Here is a 20578-nt window from a genome sequence, read left to right as displayed (position 1 = left end):
ATGATATCAAGACACACCCGGCCATGATTACAGACACCCGTGTGTGTCCTTTGAAACGATATAAACCCGTGACCTGCAGTGTTTGTCATGACACCCTGATGAAGACAGCTTGTCTGTCAAAGCGTTGGTTATTAGGTTAGGAAATTATTGCATCTGAGCTCCTAGAGTTTGCGGCCCTCCTTTTATTTTTCAAGTGTTCTATTCCGCTAGCCAGCACCTCGCCTAAACTACAGACCCGGGTTTGATCCTGGGCTGTATCACAACCGGCCGTGACCGGGAGTCCCATAGGGCGGTGCACAATTGGCCCACCGTCATCCGGGTTAGGGGAGGGATTGGCCGGAGTAGGCCCTCATTGTAAGTAAGAATTTGTTCTTAACGGACTTGCCTAGTTAAATAAAATTAAATAAATGTTTAAAAAAATATGTTTTGGAGAAATGGAAAGATACAGAGCAGCAGGATCAACAAAAACACGTTTGTGTGTGGAGCAACTTCGAAATTTGAGGCACGTGGATGAACGTCTCATTCTGTAGTGCGACTGTGATAGTGTGTTGTATTTGTGTGCGTGTGGGGTGTGCACACTTGCCCATACAGCCCGTGCAGTGTGTGTGTACCATTCTGAGAGTGAAAATGAGCTTCCCTTTCATAGGAAACATAGTCTCACAGTCTATGGTTCCCATAGTCTTTCTCGAAGGCATTCCTCATTACCCGTGGAAAGCCTGAAGTTATATGTAGTACTACTCGTCTGAATCAAGTACTGCTTTTTCCCACAAGCACCACATAAATGGGAGGCAGTCAATACTGTTGCATAATAATAGATACCATTACCTTCAGAGCGTAGAATCCCCTTCTCTTTCCATTTCAGTAAATGAAGTGTCAGTGGAAAACTTTCTGATTTATGTCTGTAATTCTACACCATGATTGTACCTGTGTTAATTCCTTTTGTATTATGCTGCATTGCCCTAGCCTGCACTGGACCGTGTTAGACTTAAAATCTGTTTATGCAATATCATTACAAGTAACCTTATACAAGATATAGAGTGATATATAGAATCATTCATGTTGAATGTGGTCAGTCAGTTGGAGCGTAGAGAAGGAGTGGGTTACTCTGGTCTATAGGCTTGACTCACTGTTCAGCCGTTTATGGATCTGCTAACATACCCATGAAGGTCATCTGTCAAAACAGAGACTTACGATCAAATTGAAAGGAAGTGTTTTCATTTCAAAAAGAAAACAGCCTATCTGTGTGTGACAGATAATGACCATAAGTTAAAGTGGCGTTGATTGTCAATTTAATTAACATGTCCCAATCAAAACATGTCTGTTTAAGACATAGAGCCTGTTTAAGGCTAGAGATATCAAATTTTTTTTGCATGACTTCCGCATCTGCAGTGGAAAGAGGCCGAACTGTAGCTCTGTTTCTCAGACCAGGAGACATTGCGAAAATTGCTCTTCTCACGAAAACGCCTGTCGCCTCCGAACTGTTTGGGCTACAAACTAATATGGACAGAGGAGGCCCTCACAAACACTATGGTGTTCTCCGTTTTGCTCTGCGACCCGCGACTCGTCTGAAGTTAACTGAACCGGTTCAAATGTATTTAAAATGAAGAAAACTGAAATGTCTTGAGTCAGTAAGTATTCAACCCCTTTGTTATGGCAAGCCTAAATAAGTACAGGCGTAAAAATGTGCTTAATTAAATAGTCATGTAATAAGTTGCATGGACTCACTGTGTGCAATAATAGTGGTTAACATTATTTTTGAATGACTACCTCATCTCTACATCCCACACATACAATTATCTGTAAAGTACCTCAGTCGAGAAGTGGATTTCAACCACAAATTAAACCACAAAGATCAGGGAGGTTATCCAATGCCTCGCAAAGAAGGGCACCTATTGATTGATGGGTGAAAATGAACAAAACAGACACTGACTATTCCTTTGCGCATGGTAAAGTTATCAGTTACGCTTTGGATGGTGTATCAATACACCCAGTCACTACAAAGGTACGGCATCCTTCCTAACTCAGTTGCCAGAGAGGAAGGAAACCGCTCAGGGATTTCACCATGAGGCAAATGGTGACTATAAAACAGTTGCATAGTTTAATGGCTGTGATAGGAGATAACTGAGGATGGATCAACAACATTGTACACTGCTCAAAAAAATAAAGGGAACACTTAAACAACACAATGTAACTCCAAGTCAATCACACTTTTGTGAAATCAAACTGTCCACTTAGGAAGCAACACTGATTGACAATAAATTTCACATGCTGTTGTGCAAATGGAATAGACAAAAGGTGGAAATTATAGACAATTAGCAAGACACCCCCAATAAAGGAGTGGTTCTGCAGGTGGTGACCACAGACCACTTCTCAGTTCTTATGATTCCTGGCTGATGTTTTGGTCACTTTTGAATGCTGGCGGTGCTTTCACTCTAGTGGTAGCATGAGACGGAGTCTACAACCCACACAAGTGGCTCAGGTAGTGCAGCTCATCCAGGATGGCACATCAATGTGAGCTGTGGCAAGAAGGTTTGCTGTGTCTGTCAGCGTAGTGTCCAGAGCATGGAGGCGCTACCAGGAGACAGGCCAGTACATCAGGAGACGTGGAGGAGGCCGTAGGAGGGCAACAACCCAGCAGCAGGACGCTACCTCCGCCTTTGTGCAAGAAGGAGCACTGCCAGAGCCCTGCAAAATGACCTCCAGCAGGACACAAATGTGCATGTGTCAGCATATGGTCTCACAAGGGGTCTGAGGATCTCATCTCGGTACCTAATGGCAGTCAGGCTACCTCTGGCGAGCACATGGAGGGCTGTGCGGCCCCCCAAAGAAATGCCACCCCACACCATGACTGACCCACCGCCAAACCGGTCATGCTGGAGGATGTTGCAGGCAGCAGAACGTTCTCCACGACGTCTCCAGACTCTGTCACGTCTGTCACATGTGCTCATGTGCTCAGTGTGAACCTGATTTCATCTGTGAAGAGCACAGGGCGCCAGTGGCGAATTTGCCAATCTTGGTGTTCTCTGGCAAATGCCAAACGTCCTGCACGGTGTTGGGCTGTAAGCACAACCCCCACCTGTGGACGTCGGGCGCTCATACCACCCTCATGGAGTCTGTTTCTGACCGTTTGAGCAGACACATGCACATTTGTGGCCTGCTGGAGGTCATTTTGCAGGGCTCTGGCAGTGCTCCTTCTTGCACAAAGGCGGAGGTAGCGGTCCTGCTGCTGGGTTGTTGCCCTCCTACGGCCTCCTCCACGTCTCCTGATGTACTGGCCTGTCTCCTGGTAGCGCCTCATTGCTCTGGACACTACGCTGACAGACACAGCAAACCTTCTTGCCACAGCTCGTATTGATGTGCCATCCTGGATGAGCTGCACTACCTGAGCCACTTGTGTGGGTTGTAGACTCCGTCTCATGCTACCACTAGAGTGAAAGCACCGCCAGCATTCAAAAGTGACCAAAACATCAGCCAGGAAGCATAGGAACTGAGAAATGGTCTGTGGTCACCACCTGCAGAACCACTCCTTTATTGGGGGTGTCTTGCTAATTGCCTATAATTTCCACCTTTTGTCTATTCCATTTGAACAACAGCATGTGAAATTTATTGTCAATCAGTGTTGCTTCCTAAGTGGACAGTTTGATTTCACAAAAGTGTGATTGACTTGGAGTTACATTGTGTTGTTTAAGTGTTCCCTTTATTTTTTTGAGCAGTGTAGCTATGCCACAATACTAAACTAAATGACAGAATGAAAAGAAGGAAGCCAAATTCAATATTTGATCAAATGTTTTTTCGGGGGGGGGGGGGGGGGGGATACCTATAGGTACCCTAGAATTCAAGTTAAAAACAAACAAGCTTCATTTACCTCATCATCCGGTATATTGATCTCCAGTCAAAACACAGGACTGGAATAGGGAGGCCTGTTTGATCCCTGTGAATTATCATGGAAACCTGAGATGGATAAGAGCAGCCTTTTATTGACACTATATATTGTCACAGCTATTAGAGTAAATTGTATTCCGGACTCTAACCCTTCACAGGTTTTCCGCTCTCTCTGCTGGCGTTCTTTGTGTGTGGGGATCAAAGTGGATGGTTAGCTATGTAAACTATGGTTAGCTGCAGTATGTCTGTAACCCTAAATAGCTTTTAAACAGCTGTTGTTATTGGAAGGTGAGGGCCAGCTGCTTAATGCGCTAATGACTAGGCTTTAGCTCAGTGGGCTAACACAATCTTGTGGCGTCTTTCAGTCAGTCACATACAGCACATTTTCTCATACAATATTACATCTTGCCATCTTGCCTTGCTCCAGCACCCCACCCTCCTAGTTCTCAGCTTCTGCCAGCTGTTATTCCCCAGAGGTCTCGTAACCCGACATCAAAACATTGTTTCATATGTCAATAACCCTCCACTTTTCCCCTTTTACGAGATTGGTCCCTGTGGTAATCAATCATTCTTAAGAGTGTGCCAATAAGTCAGCGTAGGAGCTTTACATACGGAGACCCACATAACATTGTGGTGGATTGCCTTACCGGGACTGGGAATATGTTAGGCATGTTGTTGGTGTGGGTTACTCTGGGGGTAGAATCAGAACCAGGCTGGGTAAATACTACGCTAATGGTTCACAGGGTGGAGGATCAAGGCTTTTTTCAGGGCTGTTATAACTGGCACCCTCTGCCAATAAAAGTATTGAACTGGCTGTGCTGGCATGCCTCTGCCCTGACATGGAGGGCGAAGGGGGTGAGGGTTGAGGCTGGGGTGGACTGTGAAGTTAAACCGAGAGCACTGTGGCGGGGATAAGGCAGGGATATCCTCTCACCTCTATGTTGCAGTAATCAATTTATGATGCAAATGGTACGCCCCTGAGTCACAAGTCGGGGGTCAATAGATCTGGTGATAGAGAGGTGATTTAACCCTATCGTGAAATGAAGGTGAAGGTCACTGTCGCCAAATGACAATGCGTCATCGTCATCACCATCACCATAATCATAATTGTTATCTTCATAACTGCACATGACCCAGCAGCTTCTATATAGCCCTCGGTCTTATTGGCCTGTGCGGCTGAAAGGGGCTGAGGCAGGCTGACAGAGGAGAGGTTGCGGTGGGGTTTGTAATATTGCAGAAGTAGAGCTCCAGTGGCCAAGTGAAGGTAACAGTATCGCTGCACAGCTGCAACTGTGGGTGCCAGGGGCTGTTAGCTGTTGACTTGGCCTGAGAAGAGAGTGGCAGAGAGGGGAGTTGCCCACTCAACCCAAGTGGATGGATGGAAAATCCCCAAGCAGGTAGTTGTATGCGGGGAGAGACGAGAGAGAAAACTCTATATGGACGGTTTCAAATATGTTTTTAAAGCTGTGAAATGTCTATTCCACCAAGGCTGTCTCAGTTACACAGCCTGTCTATTACTACGTGCTTGTGTTGGTGCTTCTGTAAGTGTTACGTGGGGTGGTTAGACCAAATCAAAAAGTGTATGTTAGGAGAGGCTCAAAGTCGAGATCAGAGAAGGACAGTCCCGTTCCTCTTGATCCTAAGTGATGAAAAATATTCCTGAGAAATACTGTTTTATTCACTCGTTTCTGTATCTGTTACACTGTGTTGTATCTGTTACACTGTGTTGTATCTGTTACACTGTGTTACACTATACTGACCCACTTTGTTTCTTTTACTGTGCCATTACTTTGGCTCGCTTTACTGGACAACACGTGGTGTATATTGTGTTGCGTTGGAGTACCTTCAGTTTTTAACTGGTCTTGGTATATTCTGAGGCACGTGACTCCATACAACTGGCCTTTATTTTACTGGGATCAGAAGGTGAAGTGCGAGTGGTCACTGTCCAGCCCACCCACACTGTGAGGGATAGCACGCCTAGCAGAGCGAGAGGGTTGAGGTAGAGGGCCAGAGTTCTTGAACTGTGACAGCCAGGGCTCCAGGACCTTCCGGGGTGTGAGCCTGCCTGCCAAACTCAAGAACAGGGCAGAACCCAGAAAATCCCAGAGTCAGAGGAGCTGGATCAAAGAGCCTCCCTGTTGTCTCTGATACTAAACGTTGCTCAGGAACTGTCAGGGGACCTCAGACACTGATATGTACATTACACTAACATTATGGCTTCGTGCTAGGCACTGCGCTAGGCCAGCAGAGTAAATAAATCTGTGGCGGTTGTGAGGTTGGGGATGGAGAGAGGCTTGGCCTGTGTTTGAAATAACAGCTCGGTCAGGGCTTGCTACAAGCCAAGCAGCGGTGTGTTAAGTAAAGGAAGCAGAGCTTTAAGGGCCAAAGCAAGCTTTTTAAAACCATCTCTCTGAAATGAATATGGCTATAATGGAAAAGAGGTATAAGCGGGTGGAGGAATCTTAAAACAGCCAAAAAGGTGGGTGACAAAAGACTGGAGGTTGAAGCTGTTTGGTAGAGCTGTTATGAATCTGATTGTGTTTAAAACAGCATCGAACTGCTCTGTCAGATACTGGACGCGCTAACGCACACACGGCTCAGGGCAAACATTTTTTTTAACCTTTTTTATAAACTGTCGATAGGAAGCCGATTCAGACGTTTCCAAAGAGCAGACAGACAGGGAACATTATGGCTAATATTTCTGTCCCACGCAATCCTAATGAGAAATGAGACAAGACTAGCATTCCGAGTGAGGTCACAATCTAGTAAACCCACAGCACACTATTCGAGCCATTCTAAAGATGCCCCAAAATGGAATGTGGGGATGAATGATTGGGTCTTCCTCTGTGCGAGGGGAAAAAATAGATTTATATCCCATGTATTATTCTTTACACGAGTCACTATCTCCCTTTGTGAGGGGTGCTTGTGTTTAACTACTACGGTGAGAATGGTAATTTCTGCCCTCCGCAAGGTCTTAATATTGCTAAATCCACATTGATAGACTAAATTAAAGACACAGACGCCCGTTCTTCTGTTCTGTCTGTCATTGGCACTGGTGGGCACACCTCTCTCTCTTCAGTGCAGAGCCTACCGTCTATGAAAGGCCCGAGAGAGAGAGAGAAAAGAGAGGTGAAAGGCCTATCTTTCTGCATTCCCGAGATGTGCTGAGATAGTGAGCAAAGACCGGAGCAGCGTGCTATCACCACACGGTTGACGCCACACGGTCCAGAGTTGTCAAAACTACCTGGCTTTCATATCGCCCAGATGACAATGGGAGGACGAGAAAGAGAGGAGAAAGAAAAGGTAGTGAAGGACGCGGATCAGCTACGGGTTCAAACGAACCCAAGTAGCGTCAAGCTTGGCGTACCATGAAGAACAATGCATGTCGCCTACCCAGCAAACCTGGAACATTCACGGAACATTAGATAAGATTCCCATTCCCGTTCTAGTTAGGGTTTTGTCTAACAATAGGATGATAACATCCCGACATTTCTTTCAGAAAACGTTTCAACGAAATATCCTTGGGATGTTGTGCACGACATCTGTATCAACCACCACAGAACATTGCCCAAATGTTCTCACTAGGTTTCCAGGTAATGTAATAACACAATGTACCAGTAATGTTTTTCGAACATACTGCCACAACAAAATGTGAGAGCAACGTTCTGGGAAGGTTCTTGCTACATCAGGCGAGTGTTTTATACAAGCTATAATCATATAGACAACTGGATAGTATCATCGACAGCGCAACTGGATCGTTTCTGTGTTAAGAGAACATTTGCCGCAACATAACGAATGTTCAGGGAACCTTCATACAGTAGAACAAATGTTGGTTTGCTGGGTAGGTATTGCTGGCACCAGCCCCTCCCCATCCTGTCTCTGTCTGACTAAAGAAAGGGAGTGTGTGTGTGTGTGTGTGTGTGTGTGTGTGTGTGTGTGTGTGTGTGTGTGTGTGTGTGTGTGTGTGTGTGTGTGTGTGTGTGTGTGTGTGTGTGTGTGTGTGTGTGTGTGTGTGTGTGTGTGACTATTTCTATTTTTGTACAAAGGCATGGAATGATTAAATGTTTTTGGTATTAATATATTTTATAACATTTATATAGAGCACTAGAAAAGTGTTGAACAGGCTTAGAGGTGTTTCTCTTTGGTTTCTAATGTTCTCTCTCTCTCTCTCTCTCTCTCTCTCTCTCTCTCTCTCTCTCTCTCTCTCTGAGAGCTGCAGGCCACCTGCCTCCCCATGTACTCCTTTCTTTGTTAGTTTTCTTTAGAATTAAAGGGATTTTTGACCACCACAGAGTTTATTTTGACAGTGTTAGCCCTGAGAGGGAGGACAGGAGCAGGCAGTGTGGATACTGGGATTCGAAACATAAACTCTTTGGGCAACAGTTCAATCACTGAGCTATCTATTTTTCTATTTTTCGTAGAACTTTTAGGTGTGAAAACAAAAATGTGATACAGAAATATCTAATTTACCGTACATAAGTATTTACACCCCTGAATCGATACTTTGTAGAAGAACCTTTGACGGCGATTACAGCTTTGAGTCATCTTGGGTATGTCTGAATCAGCTTTGCACGTCTGGGTTTGGAGATTTTCTCCCATTCTTCCTTGCAGATTTTCTCAAGCTTTGTTAAATTAGATGGGGAGGGTGGTAAACGGCTATTTTCAAGATTCTCAATGGGATTCAAGTCTGGGCTTTGACTGGGACACTCAAGGACTTTCACATTCTTGTTCTGAAGCCATTCCAGCGTTAGTTTGGCTGTGTGCTTGGGATCATTGTCCGGTTTGAAAGTAAATCTTCGCCCCAGTCTAAGGTTGTTTGCACTCTGAAGCAGGTTGTCGTCAAGGATTTGCCTGTATTTGGCTCCATTTATTGTTCCCTCTATCCTTACCAGTCTCCCAGTCCCTGCCGCTGAAAAGCATCCCCATAGCATGATGCTGCCACCACCATGCTTCACAGTAGGGATGGTGTTAAACGGGTTTTCTCCAGACAATAGCGCTTTGCATTCAGGCCAAATAGCTACGTTTTCAGGCCAAATAGTCTCATCAGACCACAGAATCTTTTGCCTATGTCTTTCACGTGCCTTTTTGCAAACTCAAAGCGTGCTGTCATGTTTCTTTTATATCAGGAGTGGCTTCCGTCTGGCCACTCTCCCATAAAGCCCAGATTGGTTAAGTGCTGTAGAGACTGTTGTCCTTCTGGCAAGTTCTTCCATGTCAGCCAAGGAACTATGCAGTTCTGTCAGAGTGGTCAATGGGTTGTTGGTCATCACTGTGCTCTAGGAAACGTTCAACACTCTCAAAATTGTTTTACACTCTTCCCAGGTACTGTATACGCCTCATCACAATTCTATTTAGGAGATCTATGGACAGTTCCTTGGACTTCATAGTGTAGTTTCTGCTCTGACATAGACTGTCGACTGTGGGACCTTAGACAGATATGTTTCTTTCTAAATCATGTCCAAACAATTGAATTGGCCACAGGTGGACTCCAATCAAGTTGTGGTGACATCTCAAGGATGATCAAAGGAAATTGGATGCACCTGAGCTCAATTTGGAGTGTCATAGCGTGTGAATACTTATGTAAATTAGATATTTCTGTATTTGGTCAAACCAAAAAATCTGTTTGTTATTATGGGGTATTGTGTGAGAAAAACAACAACAATTAAATCAATTTTGAAATCACGCTGTAACACAACAAAATGTGAAAAAGTCCAGGGGTATGAACACTTTCCGAAGGCACTGTACATTATAGCTCAGAAATTTTTATTATTTACTTCATACAACAGTCATTATTGCTCATCTTTATCAAGGGTGTCAATTATTTTGGATCCCACTGTATACATGTATATTGTGCTCTACAAATACTATCTTACAATCCTTTGAAAAATGCTGAGAACATTTTTTTACACTAAATACTGAAATAGATTTGGGTATACTTATTTTCTTAAATACAGTATTTCACTAGTTATGCATTTTACAGTAACCAGTGTTGTTATAGAAAATGCACTTATGAACATGAGTTCCTCAGGCCCTCAGCAATGACTCCACTGAGAACGGTAATGGCCGCCTCACCACTGTGGGTTTCATTGAATTGATCTGAGGCCTGTCATGATGCCTAATCCCTCCTGCTGACCAGTCCTTGGGTGTGAGGAAGTGGGGCTCTGGGAACCTGCTGGGTTTGTAGGGTTCTACCTCCCCCTGAAACATATGCTTTGGTTCAGAGGGAGAGTCAGCGTGTGTGATGGCTATTTTTGGCATGATGGCCGTTGGAACGGTTGGATCGTCTTTGACCCATTTTGGCAAGGCCTTATCCTTGTCCAGATCAGCTGAGCCTTCAGAATACCTACTCCCCCGCTGTTGGAGTTGTAGTAAGGGCACGGGTAACGGCTCTCGACAGCTCTCCCTCTTCCCGGAGCACTCCCAGCTCTCCAGTTTCCTCTCCCTGGCTTGCTCCATGTGTTCCAGAACCCCAGAGTTAGAGTTACACTTTGACATGAACTGACCATAATTATAACCCCTTTCTGCTGATCTGGCCTTGAGCTCTTCCTGGTAGCAGTGGAAGTCACACTCATACAGCACAGGGCCCGGTTTGTATTTGTACACAGGCACGTAGGTGGATGCCCCAGGGTCCTTGAGTGGGCAGCAGTGGTGGGGGGAGGCGGGCATCACTGCCAGGGCCGGGGGGTGAAGCAGGGTGAGACCTGATATGTCCTCCAGCTCTCTCTGTCTCAACTCTCTCTCCAGCATCACACTGTCCAGCTCCTTATCAGCAAACGCCCTCCTCTTCCTCATCCTGGCACTGACAGAGGGGAAGTGACGTCGCTTGGACCAGGGCCCGTCCTCCGCCATAGGGAGTTTGTACCCTATTGGGTAATGTACAACACTGATGTCATTTAGCTGTATATTGATTACCTTGAACACATTCTGTTTCACTATAATATCTTAAATCTACAAAATAGGAAGTTAAACAATGAACACATTCATTTACCAACTTTATTTAGGTAAATGAAGTTGAAATTCATAAAGCCAAAGTAGATGCTCTAAACACAGCTGTGATGACATTGCTGTAGTGTGTGTTCATGTGCTTACTCAGGGGAAAGTAGAGGTAACATGAGCTCATCATTTTGTCTCCCAACCGCTCGCTGTTAAACACAGCTTGTAATTCCATAACCTCCATTTGCATAATTACCATAAATAAAATACAAACAGATCTAGTCCCTATAGACGAAACAGACAGTGTAATTACTGACTTTTCCCGTGTGGTGTAGCCCACTGTCTGGTCTGAGACAGGAGATGGGGTAATGAGCTCGATGCTAATGAAGCGTCATCCTCTAATCTACAGTGCCTTCATAAAGTATTTACACCCCTTAACTTTTTTCACATTTTCTTGTGCTACAGCCTGAATTTAAAATGGATTAAATTGACTTTTTTTTTGTCACTGGCCTACACACAATACCTCATAATGTCAAAGTGGAATTATGTTTTTCGAAATGTCTACAAATTAATATTTTTTTTGAAGCTGAAATGTCTTGAGCCAATAAGTATTCAACCCCTTTGTCACGCCCTGGCCTTAGTATTCTTTGTTTTCTTTATTATTTTAGTTAGGTCAGGGTGTGACATGGGGAATGTTTGTGTTTTGTTGGTTTTGGGTGTTTTTTATGGTAAAGGGGTTGTTGGGTATTGTATATGGGTTTGTGTTGAATACATGTGTCTAGCGTTGTCTATGTATGTTTAGTTGTCTAGGAGAGTCTATGGTTACCTGAATGAGTTCCCAATTAGAGACAGCTGATTTCGGTTGTCTCTGATTGGGAGCCTTATTTAGGGTAGCCATAGGCTCTCATTGGTTGTGAGTAATTGTCTATGTAGAACGTTTGTAGCCTGTGTGTGTATGTGCACAACGTTATTTAGCTTCACGATCATTTGTTGTTTTGTTAGTTTGTATTAAGTGTTTCGTGTTTATTTTTCGTCATCTTTATAATAAAAGAAGATGGCTTATTTTCCAAGTGCTGCGTTTTGGTCCGTCAATCCGCCACATGATCGTGACAGAATTACTCACCATTATAGGACCAAGCGGCATGGAAAGCGGCAACAGGACCTACCTACACAAGATTCATGGACATGGGAGGAGATACTGGATGGTAAGGGGCCGTGGGCTCAACCGGGAGAATATCGCCTTCCTCGTGAAGAGCTGGAGGCAGCTAAAGCCGAGAGGAGGCGATATGAGGAGGCAGCACGGAGACAAGGCTGGAAACCCGTGAGTACAACCCAAAAATTTCTTGGGGGGGGCCTTAAAGGGAGTGTGGCGAAGTCAGGTAGGAAACCTGCGCCTACTCCCTGTACTTACCGTGGAGAGCGGGAGTACGGGCAGACACCGTGTTACGCAGTAGAGCGCACGGTGTCTCCTGTACGCGTGCATAGCCCGGTTCGGTACATTTCAGCTCCACGTATCGGCCGGGCTAGACTGAGCGTTGAGCCGTATGTCATGAAGCCGGCCCAACGCATCTGGTCACCAGTGCGTCTCCTCGGGCCGGCGTACATGGCACCAGCCTTACGCATGGTGTCCCCGGTTCGCCTACATAGGCCGGTGCGGGTTATTCCACCTCCCCGCACTGGTCAGGCGACGGGGAGCATACAACCAGGTAAGGTTGGGCAGGCTCGGCGTTCAAGGGAGCCAGTACGCCTGCACGGTCCGGTATTTCCGGCGCCACCTCCCCGCCCCAACCCAGTACCACCAGTGCCTCCTCCACGCACTAGCTATATGGTGCGTGTCTCCAGCCCTTTACCACCAGTGCCTAAACCACGCATCAAGCCTCCTGTGTGTCCCCAGAGTCCTGTGCGTCCTGTTGCTGCTCCCCGCACTAGCCCTGAGATGCGTGTCCCCAGCCCGGTGCCACCAGTCCCGGCACCACGCACCAGGCCTACAGTGCGCCTCAGCCGGCAGGAGTCTGCCGTCTGCACAGCGATGACTGAACTGCCCGTCTGCCAAGCGCCATCTGAGCCATCCGTCTCCCCAGCGACATCTGAGCCATCCGTCTCCCCAGCGCCATCTGAGCCATCCGTCTCCCCAGCGCCATCTGAGCCATCCGTCTGCAATGAGCCTGCAAAGCCGCCCGTCTGCCATGAGCCTGCAAAGCCGCCCGTCTGCCATGAGCCTACTGAGCCGTCCGCCAGACAGGAGCCGCTAGAGCCGCCAGCCAGACAGGAGCCGCTAGAGCCGTCCGTCAGACAGGATCTGCCAGAGCCGCCAACCAGACAGGATCTGCCAGAGCCGCCAACCAGACAGGATCTGCCAGAGCCGCCAACCAGACAGGATCTGCCAGAGCCGCCAACCAGACAGGATCTGCCAGAGCCGCCAACCAGACAGGATCTGCCAGAGCCGCCAACCAGACAGGATCTGCCAGAGCCGCCAGCCAGCCATGAGCAGCCAGATCCGCCAGCCAGCCATGAGCAGCCAGATCCGTCAGCCAGCCATGAGCAGCCAGATCCGTCAGCTAGCCATGAGCAGCCAGATCCGTCAGCTAGCCATGAGCAGCCAGATCCGTCAGCTAGCCATGAGCAGCCAGATCCGTCAGCTAGCCATGAGCAGCCAGATCCGTCAGCTAGCCATGAGCAGCCAGATCCGTCAGCTAGCCATGAGCAGCCAGATCCGTCAGCTAGCCATGAGCAGCCAGATCCGTCAGCTAGCCATGAGCAGCCAGATCCGTCAGCTAGCCATGAGCAGCCAGATCCGTCAGCTAGCCATGAGCAGCCAGATCCGTCAGCTAGCCATGAGCAGCCAGATCCGTCAGCCAGCCATGAGCAGCCAGATCCGTCAGCCAGCCATGAGCAGCCAGATCCGTCAGCCAGCCATGAGCAGCCAGATCCGTCAGCCAGCCATGAGCAGCCAGATCCGTCAGCCAGCCATGAGCAGCCAGATCCGTCAGCCAGCCATGAGCAGCCAGATCCGTCAGCTAGCCATGAGCAGCCAGATCCGTCAGCTAGTCATGAGCAGCCAGATCCGTCAGCTAGCCATGAGCAGCCAGATCCGTCAGCCAGCCATGAGCAGCCAGATCCGTCAGCCAGCCATGGGCCGTCCCTCAGTCCGGAGCTGCAGTCCCTCAGTCCGGAGCTGCCATTCCTCAGTCCGGAGCTGCCATTCCTCAGTCCGGAGCTGCCATTCCTCAGTCCGGAGCTGCCCCTTACCCTGGTGCTGCCCCTTACCCTGGTGCTGCCCCTTACCCTGGTGCTGCCCCTTACCCTGGTGCTGCCCCTTACCCTGGTGCTGCCCCTTACCCTGGTGCTGCCCCTTACCCTGGTGCTGCCCCTTACCCTGGTGCTGCCCCTTACCCTGGTACTGCCCCTTAGTCCGGAACTGCCCCTTAATGCAGTGTGGTTAATGTGGAGGGGGGTCATCTGGAGGAAGCTAAGGAGGCGGTTAGGGACTGTGGTGACGTGGGGACCACGACCAGAGCCGGAGCCGCCACCATGGATGGAAGCCCACCCAGACCCTCCCCTAGACTGTGTAATGGTGCGCCCGGAGTTCGCACCTTAAGGGGGGAGTTATGTCACGCCCTGGCCTTAGTATTCTTTGTTTTCTTTATTATTTTAGTTAGGTCAGGGTGTGACATGGGGAATGTTTGTGTTTTGTTGGTTTTGGGTGTTTTTTATGGTAAAGGGGTTGTTGGGTATTGTATATGGGTTTGTGTTGAATACATGTGTCTAGCGTTGTCTATGTATGTTTAGTTGTCTAGGAGAGTCTATGGTTACCTGAATGAGTTCCCAATTAGAGACAGCTGATTTCGGTTGTCTCTGATTGGGAGCCTTATTTAGGGTAGCCATAGGCTCTCATTGGTTGTGAGTAATTGTCTATGTAGAACGTTTGTAGCCTGTGTGTGTATGTGCACAACGTTATTTAGCTTCACGATCATTTGTTGTTTTGTTAGTTTGTATTAAGTGTTTCGTGTTTATTTTTCGTCATCTTTATAATAAAAGAAGATGGCTTATTTTCCAAGTGCTGCGTTTTGGTCCGTCAATCCGCCACATGATCGTGACACCCTTAGCTATCGCAAGGAGTAAAAATGTGCTTAACAAGTCACATAATAAGTTGCATGGACTCACTCTGTATTTTCATAATTTCATAATATATATATTTTTTAATCTGGTGTTTCTATGTCAGATGGTGTTATATTTCAATCTTCAGTGATGTATTGTATATAACTAAGGGATAAACGCCTCCGTTCTGTACATTACCTTGGAAATAATGGATGATACATTGGAACGAGACAGAGTCGAGTTCATTTTTCCAAGGTAATGTACAGAACGGAGGCTTTTATCCCACTTATACAACCCACTCAGGGATTTCACACAAAATCCCGGTGTGGAAAGCACTCAGACTTACCCAGAAAGACTCACAGCTGTAATTGATGCCAAAGGGGATTTTAACATGTATTCACCCAACTGTGCTATTTTGTTTGTTTTGTCGCATTGTTTGTAACTCATAAGTCTGACGCGAAGGATATACTGCTTTGACGAGACAAGGCCTAAATCCCTGTCATCTGCATGAAGAAAATACAGAGAGAAAGGGGGATGAGGGCAGGTGCCTTGTAAGAATTTGCCGACGAGTAGGTAAACCACCACTACCCTCTGTATTATTGGCCAACGTGCAATTGGAAAACAAAATGGACGATCTACGATTAACACTATCCTACCAACGGTACATAAACAACTGTAGTATCTTATGTTTCACCAAGACGTGGCTAAACGACGACACGGATAATATAAAGCTGGCTGGCTTCTCCGTGCATCGGCAGGACAGAGCAGCTATGTCTCATAAGACGAGGGGCGGAGTGTGTGTCTATTTGTCAATAACTGCTGGTGCGCGATGTCTAATATTAAAGAAGTCTCGAGGTATTGCTCGCCTGAGGTAGAATACCTCACAATAAGCTGTAGACCCCACTATCTACCAAGAGAGTCCTTACCTATATTATTCGTAGCCATCTAATTTACCACCAGAAACCGATGCTGGCACTAAGAATGCACTCAAAGAGCTGTATAAGGCCATAAGTAAACATGAGAATGCTCATCCAAAAGCGTCGCTCCAACTGGCTGGGGACTTTAATGCAGGCAAACTAAAATCCATTTTTCCACATTTCGACCAGCATGTCACGTGCAGCCAGAGGAGAAAAAAAAACTCTAGACCACATTTACTCCACACACAGAGACTTATACAAAGCTCTCCCTCGCTCTCCATTTCACAAATCTGACCATAATTCTATCCTCCTGATTCCTGCTTACAAGCAAAAACTAAAGCAGGAAGTACCAGTGACTCGCTCTATACGGAAGTGGTATGATGACGCGGATGCTAAGCTACAGGACTGTTTTGCTAGCACAGGCTGGAATATGTTCCAGGATTCATCTAATGCCATTGAGGAGTATACCACCTCAGTCACCGGCTTCATCAATAAGTGCATAGACGACGTCGTCAACTGCATAGACGACGTCGTGCATAGACGTCGTCACAGTGACTGTACGTACATATCTCAACCAGAAGTCATGGATTATAGGCAACATCCCCACCGAGCTAAAGGCTAGAGCTGCCGCTTCCAAGGAGCGGGACACTTATCCGGACACTTATAAGAAATTACGCTATGCCCTCAGACAAACCATCAGGCAAGGCGTCAATACAAGACTAAGATCAGCCTACCAGATGAGCTGAATGCCTGTTATGCTCGCTTCGAGGCAAGCAACACTGAAACATGCATGAGAGCACCACCTGTTCCGGACAACTGTGTGATCACGCTCTCCAAAGCCGATGCGGGCCAGACGGATTACCAGGACATGCACTCAAAGCATGCGCGGACCAACTAGAAAGTGTCTTCAATTATATTTTCAACCTCTCCCTGACCGAGTCTGTAATACCTACATGTTTCAAACAGACCACCATAGTCCTCGTGCCCAAGAAAGTGGAGGTAATCTTCCTAAATGATTACCGCCCCATAGCACTCACTTCGGTAGCCATGAAGTGCTTTGAAAGGCTGGTCATGGCTCACATCAACACCATCATGCCGGAAACCTTAGACCCACTCCAATTCGCATACCACCCCAACAGGTCCACAGATGACGCCATCTCAATCACACTCCACACTGCCCTTTTCCACCTGGACATAAGGAACACCAATGTGAGCATGCTGTTCACCATAGTACCCACAAAACTCATCACTAAACTAAGGACCCTGTGACTAAACACCTCCCTCTGCAACTGGATCCTGGACTTCCTGACGGGCCGCCCCCAGTTTGAAGAGAGTTTGAAGTTCCTTGGTGTCCACATCACCAATGAACTATCATGATCCAAACACACCAAGACAGTAGAGGGCACAACAACACCTTTTCCTGCTTTAGAAGACTGAAAATATTTGGTCCCCAGATCCTCTAAAGGTTATACAGTTGCATCATCGAGAGCATTCTGACCGGTTGCATCACCGCCTGGTATGGCAACTGCTCGGCATCTGACCCTAAGGCGCTACATAGGGTAGTGCGTACGACCCAGTACATCCCTGGGGCCAAGCTTCCTGACATGCAGGACCTATGTACCTATCCATAAGACTGCTGAACAATTAATCAAATGGCCACCTGGACTATTTACATTGACCCCCCTGCCACCTTTGATTTTACACCACTGCTACTAGCTTTTTATTATCAATGCATAGTCACTTCACAAATTACCTCGACTAACCTGTATCCCCGCACATTTACTTGGTACTGGTACCAGCTGTATATAGCCTCGTTATTGTTATGTAATTTTCTTGTTTTCTTGTGTTACTTTTTGATTTGATTTTTTTAACTTTAGTTTATTTAGTAAAAAATTTCTTAACTCTATTTCTTGAACTGCTTTGTTGGTTAAGGGATTGTAAGTAAGCATTTCACAGTAAGGTCTATACCTGTTGTTATCGGCGCATTGTGACAAATAACATTTGATTTGAGGTTGAATACTTACCTAATCAAGATATGTGTTTTATTTTTTTATTTTATTTTTACAAATGTTTATACATTTTGTTCCACTTTGACGTTAGAGTATTTTGTGTAGAAAAAATAGTATTTTGAGTATTTTGTTGAAAAAAAAAAATACTATTAAATCCATTTTAGACCCACTTTGTAATTCAAGGGGTGTGAATACCTTCTGAAGGCACTGTATAGGATAGACTACTGTTAGCTAGGACGCTTCAGTAGGTGATCTGGTCTATCACTGATACTTACCCTCTAGGATACTCTTTGCTAAGATGCTAGGTGCTCTGGTGTAGCGCTGATAAGCGGTGCGACGGAATGGTGCGGCTGCTCCCCTGATCCCTTTCTTACCCTGCAAAGGAACGGGGTAGAAGTAGCATACATTAAAATATATTTACATAATATTCAAGTCAGGGCTTTAGCTGGGCCATTGAAAATCTGTGGAAAGACTTGAAAATTGCTGGTCACTGCTGCTCCCCATCTAACTTAACAGATCTTGAGGAAAATCTACAAGGAACAATGGGAGAAAATCCACAAATCCAGATCTGCAAAGCTGATACAGACATACCCAAGACGAATCAAAGCTGTAATCGCCGCCAAAGACGCTCCTACAAAGTATGAACCCAGGGCTGTGAAAAATTATGTAAATTGAATATTTCTTTCATTTGCAATATTTATATATATATTTTTAAATCTAAAAACAGTATTTTACTTTGTCATTGTGGGGTATTGTTGGTAGATAGGTGAGAGAGAAAAAGATTCAATCCACTTTGACATTACAGAGTATTTTGTGTAGATCGTTGAACAAAAGGACTGTTAAATCCATTTTAGTCCCACTTTGTAACACAACAAAATATGGAATAAGTCAATGGGTTTGAATGCTTTCTGAAAGCACTGTATGCATTAACCCCATGGCGAAATGACTTAAGGCAATATATCTTCAAAACACTAGAGCAGTAAATACAGGCAGGTACTGTACATGGTAGGCGTACGGTCATAACCATAGCCATATGATATATTATAGGCTAGTTTGTTACAGAATAATGAGATGTTAGTTTCCCTAGTGTAAAGCCTATAATTCATATGACAAAATGCTGTGTAAATAAATTAGTTTTATGAGTGGAATAACTGAATTTAAATAAAATGTTAATAACATTAACTATCCAGAAATGTAAAGCAAAAACAGCCTATGTTTATGTAAAAGTGAACAATATCGTTTTTTGTTTTCATTATCACTAAAGGAAAAGAGCAATGCATATTAATTTGCTTATCCATATGTATTATTTCATAGTCCTTCAGTTCGCTGGTCCTGCTCACAAGGGTACAGCATTTTGGCCTAGATGATATAATAATGATCTTTCTTCAATTCTATCCCACCAGTAAAATACGGATGTCCCTGCCGCATGGCTCACCTCTGTCGCCTGTTGTCTCCGCAGGGCGACTTGCGCAGCCATCACCCGCTGCCGCTCCACCACCAGCATACAGTTTGTGCACTGGCAGTCACGCCAGCGACAGAAGCGCTTGTGGCCTTTGAGACAAGACACGACGCCGTGGTTCCGACAGCGGGCGCATTTGGGGCTGCGGGTCATTTTGCGCTGCGTCGCTGTCTGCTCCTCGGCCACCTTCGCTCCTTTCTCCGCGTCGCCGTGCCACCCCTCGGGCAGGCATCCGTCAAGACTCTCAACATCAATCTCCTCACCCAATTCGAGTTTCAGCGCATTACGTCTGGTCTTCTCTAGCTGTAGGCCTCTTTCCAATTGAGTGGACATCTATGAGAAATGTCTTCCACGCTGTTGCAGTGTGTTGCAGTGCTGTATTTCCCACTTTACAAGTTGTTAGCGTTGTCGAAGCGCACCGTTTCGTTTGGCTGTGACGACACACATAGCCTAAATTCCTCTGAGCAGGGAGACGAGACTTTTGCAACAGCCAGACTTTTGAAACGTTAAACTCTCCGCTGTTCCCTGACGTTTGACAGAGTTGTTTTCCGAGAACAGAGGCGAGTCGCACTGACACTGTTGGGCTCTTGGCTGGTGAGACAACTACTGTGGTAGGATATGTTTGCTCACACCACAGCCTGTCGCCTACTTGCCCTACCTACCTTCAGACAGCAGACCACACCACATTTTATTGGGCTTCCCAATTTTGCGAATCTCCATACATCTTCAACGTCATCAATTTGACATTTCATCCAGGTTAACCCCTCCTGTCCACAGAGCACACGCACTTGACAGTAAACACTACTAGTTGGATAAATGAAGGTATTTCCCAATTTAGTTTATTCTAGTCTTCCCTATATCAAATTGATTTTGTACTAATTTCAACAACAACAAAAAAATATGAGTGATTTGTATGTCCAAACTTTCCAAAACAAATATGGAATATTACATAATTTTCATAATGAAGGAATAACTACACCCCTTTATCCAGTTTATGTGACACACCATGTAAACACTAAAATGATGTGTAAATTAAACACAGTGTAATACATTACTTTTGGCACAGGTGAGCTGAGAAGGGCAGTTAAACTGTTTTCACACCAAGGTGAGTTTAGACATGACAGAGAAACGAGGCACAATGTAGATGTTAATTACACACGGTATGCGCCTCAGGGGGCTCGAGCAGAGCTCTACTTGCAGAGTATGGTGTCACCATAGAGCTGAGGGGAAAGTGAAACGAATTATATTTTTCTCATTTACAGTATCTGCCAGTTATCTTT

At 45.9% G+C, this 20578-nt stretch overlaps 1 protein-coding gene across 1 annotated transcript; it reads right to left on the bottom strand.

Annotated features, from left to right (window-relative positions):
• Window positions 1-9603: 9603 nt before the first annotated feature.
• Window positions 9604-19967, bottom strand: LOC129855534 (uncharacterized). Its single transcript, XM_055923306.1, has 3 exons — window positions 19275-19967; window positions 18115-18214; window positions 9604-10745 (listed from the first exon to the last, which is right to left on the bottom strand). The coding sequence occupies exons 1-3, from the start codon at window positions 19629-19631 to the stop codon at window positions 9907-9909; spliced, it is 1296 nt and encodes a 431-aa protein (XP_055779281.1). The 5' UTR covers window positions 19632-19967; the 3' UTR covers window positions 9604-9906.
• Between the last annotated feature and the right edge of the window lie 611 nt (window positions 19968-20578).

Source organism: Salvelinus fontinalis, chromosome 5 (assembly GCF_029448725.1).
Source record: "Salvelinus fontinalis isolate EN_2023a chromosome 5, ASM2944872v1, whole genome shotgun sequence".
NCBI lineage: Eukaryota > Metazoa > Chordata > Actinopteri > Salmoniformes > Salmonidae > Salvelinus > Salvelinus fontinalis.
This window is presented reverse-complemented; position numbering and strand designations above follow the sequence as displayed.